General features: G+C 55.9%; 3 protein-coding genes across 3 annotated transcripts in view; 1 reads left to right on the forward strand and 2 right to left on the reverse strand.

Moving 5' to 3' along the window:
- Nucleotides 1-827, reverse strand: part of CHGG_01664 (uncharacterized protein) — a gene marked incomplete at both ends in the record, with an annotated part of 1623 nt that extends 796 nt beyond the window's left edge. Inside the window, one exon of the mRNA XM_001220884.1 lies at nt 9-827. Within this exon, the coding sequence (XP_001220885.1) occupies nt 9-827 (819 nt within the window). The remainder of the gene's footprint in view (nt 1-8) is intronic.
- Nucleotides 828-3580: 2753 nt separating this feature from the next.
- Nucleotides 3581-10434, reverse strand: CHGG_01665 (uncharacterized protein; the record flags this gene model as incomplete). Its single annotated transcript, XM_001220885.1, has 6 exons — nt 3581-6132; nt 6254-6457; nt 6549-7030; nt 7203-7519; nt 7729-9141; nt 9373-10434. 6 exons carry the CDS (start codon nt 10432-10434, stop codon nt 3581-3583), a joined length of 6030 nt encoding a protein of 2009 aa, XP_001220886.1.
- Nucleotides 10435-11211: 777 nt separating this feature from the next.
- Nucleotides 11212-12260, forward strand: CHGG_01666 (uncharacterized protein; the record flags this gene model as incomplete). The annotated part of the gene is made up of 6 exons (XM_001220886.1): nt 11212-11275; nt 11354-11376; nt 11453-11486; nt 11566-11600; nt 11702-11728; nt 12057-12260. The coding sequence occupies 6 exons, from the start codon at nt 11212-11214 to the stop codon at nt 12258-12260; spliced, it is 387 nt and encodes a 128-aa protein (XP_001220887.1).
- Between the last annotated feature and the right edge of the window lie 227 nt (nt 12261-12487).

The raw sequence follows: 12487 nt of genomic DNA on the forward strand, positions 1-12487 counted from the left end.
CCCTTGACCTCGCCGAGGCTGTCGTCGCAGGCCTCGACGACCTGAAGTCGACCACGCCGGTGTATAGCTCCCGGCGTGAGCACCGAGTCGGCGCCGTACTCGGCCGGGGGCACGGCGACGCCCTGCTCATTCATCGAGGACCAGTCCCAAACCCAGATGACGGTGTAGACCTTGCCGACGGGGGCGTCACTGGGGATCTGGATGTCATTCTGGCAAAGGAGAGAGTCGGCCTTGCTGATGAATTCCTTGCGGTAGCCGACGATGCCCTCAAAGTCACCGTCCGAGGGGAGGACCTCGTGGCACTGCCCGTCGTCGTAGTTCCTCGTTGCGATGAGCTTGCCCTTGCCGTTTCCACCCTTGCCATCCGAGGTCCACTTCAGATGCACGTCCATGAGGTTGACGTTGGAGAGGTCGTTCTCGTTGGTTCCGTAAAGATAGACGGTGCCGCGGTTGACTGGCTTTTCAGGGTTTGACTTGTCGGCGCGGCTGACGTGGCCGTTCTCGCGGTACTTGATTGCGACAAAGTCGCCCTGGGCGACCGACAGCATCGGGAACTGGTCGCTGTAGCTGGCATCGTTCAAGGGCCCCTGAGTATCTCTTACGATCTTGTGGTCGGGTTTGATAACCTTCTCGCCGCCATTTGGTGGGATCAAAAAGTCTCCCGTGCCGGTCTCGATGTGGGCTCTATCGGCGCCGGGCTTCCCAATTTCTTTGCCGTTGGGCGCGAGGCGGATGGTTTGCTCGGGCCATGAGTGGGCTATCGCCGTCCCGGAGAGGGCGGCAAGCAGCCATACGGCCACGGTGCGGTCCAAAAATGTTAGCTTCATGTTAGTTTGTTGATGTTACTAAATGTTGGTATATAAAAATCCCACGAGTTGCTGTTGCCGGGAGAAGTTGATGTCGAATATGACGGGAACGTGTTGTTGTTGTTGTTGTTGTTTTTTTGTCGTCGAGTCCCGGTTTAAATCCTGCAGGAAATGGCGGTTTTTTGTTCAAGAATTCAAGAATAGAATTTGGTCAGGAATCGAAGACAAGCTACCTCACGGCCAGCGTTGATACTGTTCGTGCCAGCACGAACAATACCGGTCAGGACAAATGTGCGCCGAATAGCAGTCGGGTGTGGCGGTTGTTGGCTTCCGGGTATTGTGAGGCGATTTTGAATAGTAGGTTCAACACACACACAAAGAGGGTTGGTTGAACAATGCTTTGTTGAATGACAAGTTTCTGGGAAGGCGAGTCAAACACAAAGGTTGGTTGATTCGAGGGGGGTATCGGTTTCGCTTCGTTAACAACACGCGATGGGTTGTTGGCGGTGGGTTGTATTGCTGGTGGTCCTGTTACGGGATCGAGCACTGCACACAAAAGGTGACAGAGAGTGGTCGATTCGTAGAGAAAAGGTGGAATGAAGGCCAAGGAACCTGAAGAAGAAAAGTTGCCAAGATGGCGGCGGCAGCTGTAAATATCCTGTCCAAGGGCGCTGCACAGAGATCGGAGTGGGATAGAAGTCGGCCGGGCGGGTGTGGCATCGGAGGGCCCTGAAACCTCGTGGGCTGTTCAGACCAGGAGGACCGGGAGATCAGTTTTCCAAAAGTCCGGGTCGGTGACATCGGAGAAGGAAGAATCGGCTGATCTCATGGGAAGACGGAGAGGACCTGGGAAAACACAAGATCGGGCTGGCGCCGGGTGACGGCCAAGGTCTGGAGAGGGTCTGGAGAGGGCCTGGAGAGGGTCTGGAAAGGGCCTGGAGCAAGAGGGCACCGGGTCTAGGGTCCATGGGTCTAGGTAGTCTTGAGTTGTAGGGGAGGCTGAGAGGCTAAGAGGGTTAAGACCTGGGGGACTGACCCATTGACGGGTGCTGGGCATCCTACTCGGAGACTCGCCCAGGCCCAAGGTTTTAGGTTGCAACGGAAAGTAGCAGGCGCTCTCCAATACCGTCGGCTACGGCAAGGGTAAGGGCAAGGACATGGAAGGAAGGAAGGGACCCCCCATGGTGGACACGCTTATGTGGTGTACCTACCCCCGGAAGCTTCATCGACGAAGCATCCGGGGTGGTTGAAGCGTGTGGATGGCAAGAAAAGGTTTCATTTTAGAATTTGGTATCCAGGAAGTCACCTCACCGCGCCAACTTGCGCGACCAGTGACTTTCCCCAGATCCGCGCCGCAGGCTAGGGCGATGAGTGGAGCAGAATTACCCGCGTGGGCATGCCAATAATGCCAAGCATTAGAGCCGATGCACCTCATCCACTCGTGCCGTTCCCTCGCCGCCAAACTCAGATAGGCGAGCGTACCTGGCAGACCCACAGGGTTGCATTGCCAGGGCCCAAGCTGCGGGCGATTCGCTGCAAATGCACCCACATGCGACCCCAGGAGAAACAGGTTGGGCCCGTCTCAAGGCCGGTCCCGGGCAGCCGCATCCTCTGATCGGACCAGAGAAGCCGGAGCGCGCTTGGGGGGTTTACCGCCCGTCGTCCTGGCTTTGCGAAGCGAAATTGTTTCGAAACCGGTCGCCAGACTTGAGAGGCATTATGCAAATATCTTGTTTCTTCTTCCCTGTTCTCCTTTTTTTTTTTCCCTTATCTCCTTGTATGTTTGCGGTTTGGCCCGGCCATGAGGACGAACTCGGTATCTGGTCAAGACTGGGATCCTCCTTGGGACGGCTGACTGTTGCGGCAGGCAGTCTTGGGTTTGCACGGACAGAACGCGCTAACAAAAAATTAAGACGAACGATTTTAGCCCAGCCGTTGATGATTGGCACAGGGATCGCCGTTGCTTGTCTCATCTGAACCGTCCTTAACCCCTGTCTGTTCCTGCCTGTCGTGCATTTGAGCAACCAGCCCTACCCACAGATAACTAAACGGGTAACTCCCTACCTACCTCGGGACCTAATCTCGTCCCTGCCTATTTTTATACAACGTCTTCCCGTTTCACCACTGCACTGCACACGAGAGAAAAACTTGAACCTGAGTTGTCCAATAATTAAACCTCCGATCCTGCTCGGCGGATAAAGGTTACTCAAACATATCGCCCCCATATAAGCAGGCCGGGTGTTTTGGCCTCCGTTCCTCAGATCTCCGTTACCCTAGCTCCAAACCATCGTCCCTTTTCCCGCCGAGATAAGGGAACTGGTCTTCTCCCTACCGACCATCATACCCGGCCACTCTGTCATGTGCTCCTGTGTATGCCAGCAAGATTCCCCGGAGGCCTGACAAGGCCACGCCGTTTGTACGCTGGATTGTTTCTTGTGGGGTTTGCTCGTTTCACCCTGGGCGGCTGCTAGGTCAGGTCTCGGTTTTTGGCGATTCCCACTCGGATTTCGGTTTTCACATTCTACTACGTGTACATTACACAATCGATGACGCAGCATTGGTTCAGGCCAGGATTCACTCGACCATGGTTCATGATTGATCGACTACTGCTGCATAGTATAGTGGCGTATTACTCCTCCAACCCCAATGAAGTATGAACCCCAACCCCCACACATAACCGCAAAAAAAAGAAAAATAGCGGAGAAAACACAATCAACCCGTGACAACAACGCCTTCGTATTGTGTATGAAGACCGACCCCAGACCTTCCTCCGATCAACTCAACCCCTCGCCTTCCTCCTCCTCCTCCCACCTCCTCTTCAAACCCGCCCTAGCCACTCCCAAGGAAGTCTCCGCTACCTCTCTCCCCAAACCCCCATCCACATCATCTGGAGCGTGCGCCAGCTCCAGCGAACCCAGCGAATCATCGCCCTCCAGCGGTCCTAGCGAGCGCGGGGAATGCGGCGACGAAGGCGAATGCCCCGTGGATACTGACCTCGAGCCCGAGCCCGAGCCCGAGCCCGGTAGTGCATGCATCTGCATTTCTTTTTCCCACTCCTGTGAGATGTCGGAGCCGCTGCCCGTTGATGTTGATGATAATGATGGTGCGTCAGTATGCGTGTGAGGGGGGTGGCTGTGTTTACGCCTTTGTTGGCGGTAGCGGTCGTGTTGGTTGGGATGATGGCTGTGGTGGGAGTGGTGGGGGTTGCTGCTGCTGATGTCGTGGTGGTGATGATGGCTGTCCTGGCTGCCGACCCGGGGGGGTTCCGAGGCCATGGGCGTCCAGGCGCCGTGATCATCCATGGCGTGTGATTGTGGCGCCCACGGCGGTCGGTCTGCGCGATGGTGCGGTTGGTGTTGGTGTTCGCTGCCCCGCCTGGAGGGAACAGTCGCCGGTTGTGACCCAGACCAGTCGATGCTTCCGCTGTGCACGCTGTGGACTGCGCTGTGATTAGAGTATCCAGATGACCAGGAAGCGGCAGCGTCTATGCCGCCCATGACGCCGTGGCCGTCCCAGCCTTGGATGCCGTGGATATTGTCCTGCGAGCCGCCGTATGCGGCGCCGACATGCGATAAGAAAGGGTCAGTTACCGCCGAGAGGGAACCGCCCAGGTTGTGCGAGCCTGGGTCCATGCCCGCCGATGTCACCGCGCCATGCGTGACCATGTAGCCGTCCGACAGCATATCTGAGCTTGTTGAGGCCGTGTTGAAGGGTTGCGCAAAGGAACTAGCCATGGAGGCGTTCGGAGGCGGTGTAGCCAGGTTGCTATGGCTACTGAAACTGTCGAGTAGACCATAACTCCCCTGGCCTACCGCCGTGTGCGGGGGTATCGCGTGCGACATGAAATGAGTGCTGTAGGCCTGGACCGCTGGGCCGGAGAACGAGGAAAGCCCGCCGCCATTATCCCACGCGGAAAAGTTCTCATTCACACCCGTGCCCAGGTGCTGCTGGTAGGTCGGGCTGGGGGACAGGGCGGCGGCGCGGGATGCCGGTCGGGAAGAGCAGGCGAGGTTGTCCGAGACGCCCCGGTACTCGTCAGCAGAAGCCCTGCGGCTGCTGGCGACAGCCTGCCTCTGGTGTTGTTCGCTGGCTGGATCTAGAATTGTTAGGAACCGCCAGTTGGTTCTCCCGTTCGGGGCCGTCACTAGCTGCTCCTTCTTGTTCTTGTCGACAACAATGCTGTGGATTGTCTCAAACGTCCAGAGGATCACGGCACGGCGCGTCCACCTTTGATCTGCTGCATTACTGCTTCCAACTTCGTGAGGTGAGGTTGGCGGGCACGAGAAAACCTCCTGCATCATAGAAATCCTCGGAACCAAGTCCATTTGCGTCGGTTGCTTAATGCGCCGACGGGATCTTCGCCCATCCTCGTCATCGTTATCCATCTTGACGGCTGCGCCTCGCTCCCTGTCATGTCTCTTGTTACCGCTGAAGGGATGGGCTGGGTATTCGGCACAATTGGTGATTGTTTGCGCCCAGGCCGTAGCGGGAAAGGGGATCGGAAACGGAACCGAAACCCCGTCGCGACGGTTACGCTGGGACAGACATTCACAATGCCCGCGAGAGCTATTGCGGGAGCCGTCGCAGCCTGGCTGGTGCTGGTACTTGATCGTAAACTCCTTGTGTCGCTCGCAAATGTCTTCCTGAGAGGAGATTCCGTGAGAGTCATCGTGCGAGTAGCTCAGCTCAGGGGGTCTTACGAGCCGCGTCTCGACCCGCCACCGGTGGTTGAGCAGGCGTGGTTGCTCAATGTTGATCTCAACCCATGAGCTGAGGTTCGACTCGGCCGGGAAGCTCCGCTTCTCCTTCAGCTCGAGCGTGGCGTGCAAGTGCAAAATGTCGCATTTCGCATCCGTGGTTGAAGAGGTGATATTCTTCAACCGTTGCTGCAAATCCGGGGATGCCGACGCCCATTTTTTGCTGAAACTACTGACGCTGCTGGACTCGACCTGGTGGATTTCCTTGGTGAACTCATGGAGGAGTGCCCCCTTGAACAATTGCTGTTCCTCCTTGGCCCACGTTTCCCGTTGAAGATTGCGTGGGAGGTGCGGGTACTCGGACTCGACGAGCTTGCCGTCCGTTGCCGGCAGGTACCCAGACCCGTATTCGCTGACGACCACATCCGGATGCGAAACAAAGATCCAGCAGCGCTTCGGCCTAAACTGCACCTGTTCATTCAGGGCGAAGATCCGTGCAAAATACTCGTAGTTAGGCCGCTCGATGCGGCCCTCGGACAAAGCAATCAGGACAGGGTTGTTCTTGAGGGACCCTTTCTCGACGTGGATGTCCTCCTTGTCCCTCTGTCGTGGGCCAAATAGAAAGTGAACTGTGAGGCAAGGGATGGCGTGTTTGTTAGTTGTTGGTCACACTCCCGACCTGCAGGGCGCCAACGCCACACGAGAAAAAAAGGGCGCCAGGGGGGGCGGGGTCGCCGAGGATAGACTTACAGCAACGATGAGCCGAAAAGAAGTTCCTGAGCACTTGGATGTGGCTGGACACCTTTTTCCTTCCTCCTCTTGCCTTCACCTCCAACACATGCGGGTCGAGTTCCGCTCCGGGGCTCAGGCCGTGACAGCAGGCAATCCACAGGTATTCGCCGATGAGCTGGTTCCGCCCGTTTGTTTGTTGCTTCATGGTGTATTTACTGCGCCCTATCTGAGGGATGAGCAGCAGCGCTAAGGGAGGGGGTCGGTTAGCCATACACAGCCCCGGGTCTGCGCCGTTGTTTGCCCGCAGACTTACCATCTAGGAAGAACCCCTCCAGCACCTCAGGCCATTTTTGGTCTGGCTTGTCTTCCTGCTTCTTCCGGTAGTTCTGGAAGTCCTTCGTCAACAAGGGCATGAGCGGGTTGGATCCCTGCGTCCGCTGTCTGCTATGCGAGTGAACCTCGTGTCGTTGCTGGGATCTGTCATACGCCGGTGCGCCGTAGTCTGGCCCAAGTGGCTGTGTCCTCAGTACAGGCGGCATCGCCGGCGGGATCGAGGATGGGATCGACGAGAGAGCTTCTAGGTGCTGGGCGTACCAGGCCATGTGAGGGTGCTGGATGTTGCCGGTCGACTCCTGGAGGGGCTGCCTGGAACTCGAAACTCCACGGCGGCCCTCAAATCCATGATCCGGCGATGGTGAATAGCACTGAGCCGAGAGTACTGGAAGTCCGACTGGGAGTTCCATTGTTGAGCACAGTGGACATGTCAGTCCTACAACGTATCCTGGGCGGCAAACACTGGCTCAGGAACGCCAGTTGAAGTATGAGCAGAAGAGGAATTCTGGAGAGGAATGGCTAACCATCAGGATGCGAGCCAGAGCGTAGATATAAAATATGCTGGGATACAAACGCCCCATCCTTTGAAGGGAGCACAGCATATGTTAAAACGGGACACCCTCGACACACGCACCAGGCCAGGATCGAGTGTACCCCATCCCGGTATAGGGATGCCGTCGCAACAACACCACCCAGGGCGAATGTCGCGCCTATGCCAAACAGGGTTGTTGGTCCAGCCTTCCTGGACACACATAAACCCAACATGCTACCAACTGGAACGCAAGGGCACCCAAGCCGTGGATACGGGCCCCATGAAAACCTGCGCAGCTTCTCGGTTGGCGCGGAGCGTCTCGGGACCGCGGGCTGCTTCCGGGGGAAAAGCCACCCCAGGCACGCGGACAAGATTAGCCCTACGCAGGAACCGATCAGACGCAACGGGAAAGGTGTGGGCTGGCCAAACAATCTTCAAAGAACTGAGGTGGGGGTTTCTGCAGAGGGACCGCCAGGGGGCGATAGGCAACGCCTCCTTGGCAAGGGCGGTGTGGCCACCGAGACATCTCTTGAGGTTCCTGTCTCTAATCCGAGGCCTATGGAGAGATCAATTCTTCATGCTGTCATTACCTTCATGCCTCGTCTTCATCGTTATCCCCGATGTTGACTCTTTTCCTCCCTTCTCCTGTAAGCTCCTGCAACGTAACCTTGTTCACCTGCCCCCTGATCTTCTTCTCCATGGCCTTGATTTGCTCTTCCGGATCGACCTCATCGGCCTCTGCAAAATCAAGCACCAGCCGACGCCCCAAAAGATGGGTGTCCTTTAGCGCAGTGAGAGCGTTGAGCGCCTCCTTCGCTGTTGAAAACTCGGCAAAAGCGAATCCGCGCGATGTGTGATTGAACTTCTTTGGAAGGCGAAGTGCAACCAGTTTGCCATATGCGCTAAATAGGGCGCGGACATCCTTTTTAGATGCCTCGAACGGGAGGTTCTTGATGACAATCTTTGTCCGCTGCGCCGCCGCCTTCTTGGCGAGGTCTTCACGCTTTCGCTCCTCGGCCGCGTCATGACCCCTGTGCGATGCTTTGACAAGGAGCTTGTGTGCATCCAGTACGTACCCGTCCATGACCTTAAGAGCCGCCTGGGCTTGCTCTTTGGTCTTGAAAGCACAAAAGCCGAAACCCATACTGAGCACCTGACCCGGCTTCTTGGGGTCCGTCTTGGTCTTGACCTTTGCGCTTACAAACCCGTCCAGGGGTTTGAAGGCGCTGGTTAAGCCCTCGGTGGTAGTTGAAAAGTTGAGATTACGGACGAATAGAGAAGCCGTCTCCAGTTGATCCTCAGCGTCATCGCGTTCCAGCAATTCGGCAACGGACGGCTTTTGAACACCAGCAGGGCGATCTTGGGGTGGGGCCGCATGGTCTACGAACAGCCCTTTCGGGCCTTTCTCGAGAAACAGAACCGATTCCTTGAACCGCGAGTAGGCCTTTTTGGCAAACGCAGCTCGGCAGACTGCTGGCTGGGCGAACTGAACGATCGCGATGGTACCGCTTGGTGGCATCAGGACTCTCAGCACGGCGCCGTGCTCCTCAAAGAGGGTCCTCAACTCCTCAATCGAGGCGTTTCGAATGTTCTTCACGAGTATCGAGGTATCGCCTCGTTGCTGCGACTTGAACGCCTCGATATTCACGCCATGGGTGGCGAAGTAGGCCTTGGCCTCTTGAATTACTGTGGTCTCAGCAACTGCCTGTTTCACAGCAGCAGACGCGTCAGTGGGATCCAGGAGCTCGTGTTTGGAAACTCCGAGACGTTCTGCCATGGCTGTGTTAACGGCGTCTTGGCTCATGAAAAGTGAATTCCAGTTGAAGCTGCTGGACGCGGCCTCGGCCTTTTTCTTGAGAAGTTGCTGCTTCTTGAGGGGCAATTTCGAAATTGCGAATTCGTCAAGCTTGTTCTCCCTTTTGGCAGAGGCAGGGAGGATGTGTATTATTCGGCCCTGAAAAACCGAGCCGTCGGCTTGGAATGCATCGACCGCGGCAGCGGGTTGCTCATACCGAATCATGGCGAAACCCTTGCTCTGGCCCTGTTTGTCCAACGGTACGTTCACCTGCCACGCTGTTAGCGAGAGTCCAATGCCATCCGTGAGAAACACAAATGATTAATCGGCCCTTTTCATCAGAATCTCGAAGCATCTACTAAAATACCGAGCCCAGGTCTCATCATATGCCATTGGCATAAGCTGTCCCTATCAGGGATTCATCATGGAAGGGTGGGGAGTTGGGAGGGAAAAAGAAAACAATAGAAAGATGCTCACCTCCTCAAGGTTTCCAAATTTGCTGAAGTGTTCCCTGATGTCGTCTTCACTGACATTATAACTGAGATTTCGGAGGAATAGCCTTGATGTCTTCTCGACTAGCTTGGCAACGTCCTCGCTACTCCCAGCCTGCACGGGAGCGTCCTCGTTGGGTCCATCAAGCTCGGGATCAGCAGCATCCGCCGTCGGCGTCTGAGGTTCGGGTGCAGATACAGCCGCAGGCACTGATGGAGCTACCCTTGTGGCAAAACCCGGATCATCTGGATCCACGAGGTCGAGCAGACGACTTGTCCTCGACCGAAGCCAGTCGTCGTCCGTTGCATCTACGGATACTTGCGGTGCTTCCCTTGCAGGTCCGTCTCCTGCTGCGGGCATAGGGTGCTCGCTATCCGCCGAAGGAATACACGGGATGTCGACATGAAGTGAAGACACCTGAGCTGACCCTTTTGGATGGCGTGCGGGGATGTCTTCATACTCGTCGTCACTCTCGCCTGCTTCCATAATAGTAGGGGGCAGCGCGGACGCCAACTCTGGCTGGACATCGCCGCTTGACGCTTCCTGGTCTCGAGCCTTTTTGGTCGGATGGCCCATGACTTCGAGGTACTCTTGCAGTTTGTGGTCCGCCTCGTCAAGCACCTCCCGCTTCCTCTTCTTGGAACTTTCGTCCTCGGGCTGCTCTATGCTGGGACCGTTAGGTTCGAGAGCAGAACCCCTGTGTACCCCATGGCGTTGACCATCCTTTGCGGTTGGCAGTCTTGGGTTTGAGTCTGCAATCTTGCATCTATGATTAGCAACAGCTCCCGCAGGTTGGGACGGGGGGGTTGTGCTTACCGGTTTGGCTAGGTCAACGCCAATCCTGGACATGCGAATAAAGGACCGGTTGAAGTATTTGACGGCCTTTGCAGCATCCTCATGCGACTTGTAACCAACAAAGCCGATGCGGCGGTTGGGGATGAGCTTGACATCGGTGACTTCGCGGCCCTGGGCCGAAAAGTGTTTGCGGAACTCAGCCTCGGAAATGGAGGGCGGCAGGTTCTTGACGAACACTCTTGACGATTCCATTATGATTATTTTGCTTCTTTCTATCTGCCGCCGACAGAGTTTGAAGCCAATGCTACCGGGTGGTCATCCCGTTGTTGATGTGATTTGTGTTCGATGAAGTGCATGGAAGAAGCCCGTGTCTGTTTTTGCACTTTTTGCCCCAAGAAATTTCAATGCAATGGAAGCGTTCCACATCTCTGTTATCTTATCGCATGGGTCTGCTTGCCGACTGGGCCCTTTCCACACCGCCGCGCTCCACAGCAACGGACCTGTAAGTGTTAATACTTGTCTCTACTAAGAGTTTGTATGGGCTTGATAGGTACTGGTACTTCCATTATCACCAAGGACACCCAATCCCGCCTCGGTTCCCCCCGCGACTCAGCGCTTCGCAGGAAAGCAACTCTGTGGCGCCAATGATTTAGCTTGGCCGAGCCGCGTTGACCTCCTTCTCAACCCGGAACTGAGATCAACCCAAAACAATCAAAATTCTGAGAGACCGCCTTGCTCGATCATCCAACGTCCGTAACTGCTTGTCATTCTGTCGCTCCCATACATCATAGCCCAACCGCACGCCTACCCGCACCCGCATTTGCAGGGCTTGTTTCGAACATTAGCTTAACTTAGACATTGTTTGCCTGTATGTTGGACCCCAAATCCGGAACCCGCGACGGAGGATGGGATCCAGGAGTGCATCGCCCGCACAAACATTGTCGACCCCTCTTCCAGTGTCCGGGTTGGTGAATGGTTGGAGATTCTGTGCTAACTGCTGAGCGGCCACCCACTTCGATCTACTACACAATGCCGGGCGACGAGGTCAAGGCTGGTCGGAGCACCTCCCCTGTTGCTCGGGAGAAGCTCGAGGGTAGGCCTTCTCCTGGCATCTAGGTTATCACGCCCTCCACCGTGTTTGCTAATCCTTGCATGATGTACTCTGAAACAGCTCAGATCAAGAGCGCTGATATGGTACGTCTCTTGCATCGAAGCGTCAGCTCTTCCGGTTTCGGCGGATCACCGCACTAACACGCCCACCTTGCCCAAGACCGAGGACATGCAACAAGAGGTCGTCGAAGTCGGTACGTAGGAGCTACAATCGGGCATCGGCCTTCAAGACTGCGCCAAACCCGTTTCAAACTAACCCACGATGCGATTTAGCCCAGGAGGCAATGGCAAAGTTCACCATTGAGAAGGTCTGTCCCATTCGACATCCCACCCGGCATCCCCGACATCCCACCCGGCATCCCCGACATCCCCATGCTAAGAACACAGCATACTGACATTGTGCGAATAGGACATTGCCCATCACATCAAGCGGACTGTATGCGTGTCACTCGAAACACCAAACCCCGCCTTTTGGCTGACATATCTCCCATAGTTCGATGAGAGGAAGGGCCCTACCTGGCACTGCATCGTTGGCCGTAACTTCGGCAGCTTTGTAACCCACGGTATGTAATGACACTTCCTACTCCTAGTCATTCCGTTTGCTAACAACATCGGCCCCTCCCTCCTAAAACAGAGACGAAGCACTTCATCTACTTCTACCTCGGCCACTGCGCGATCCTACTATTCAAAACCCAGTAGGGAAGCGGCCTCCGCCGTTTTCTCTCGCGGCTGTGACAACATCCCTCTAAGGAATGTTACCGCAGTCCGACAACCTGCTTTTACCTAGCGAGCCGACAACCCCGAGAAAAAGAAAACGGACGGAGGAGGAAGAGAATTGCCCCGCGGCGGATAACTTGGGCTGGATGGACAAATCCCCGAGGCCGAGCGGAGGTACTGAACAACAAGGAGCGCCAGGCGTGGCGGAAGAGAAGGAGGAGGACTGCTTGATGGCAGACGTGGCGACATGATGGAGGAGGAATCCCCATTATTCGTTTACTGTTGTACGTTAAGTTGGAACCGGAGATGGGTAACGACGTGCTCCCGGTCCCGCGGTTTGCGAATGATATACACCCCAGGCCTAATTACCGCAACCGGACTTCCCATTTCCGTTCCCAAGCCTTTACAGGTGGAAGATGATGTTTTGAAGGGGCACAACCGCGCCCGATGTGACATTGCAACCATAATACGTCTTATA

Source organism: Chaetomium globosum, genomic scaffold (assembly GCF_000143365.1).
Source record: "Chaetomium globosum CBS 148.51 scaffold_1 genomic scaffold, whole genome shotgun sequence".
NCBI lineage: Eukaryota > Fungi > Ascomycota > Sordariomycetes > Sordariales > Chaetomiaceae > Chaetomium > Chaetomium globosum.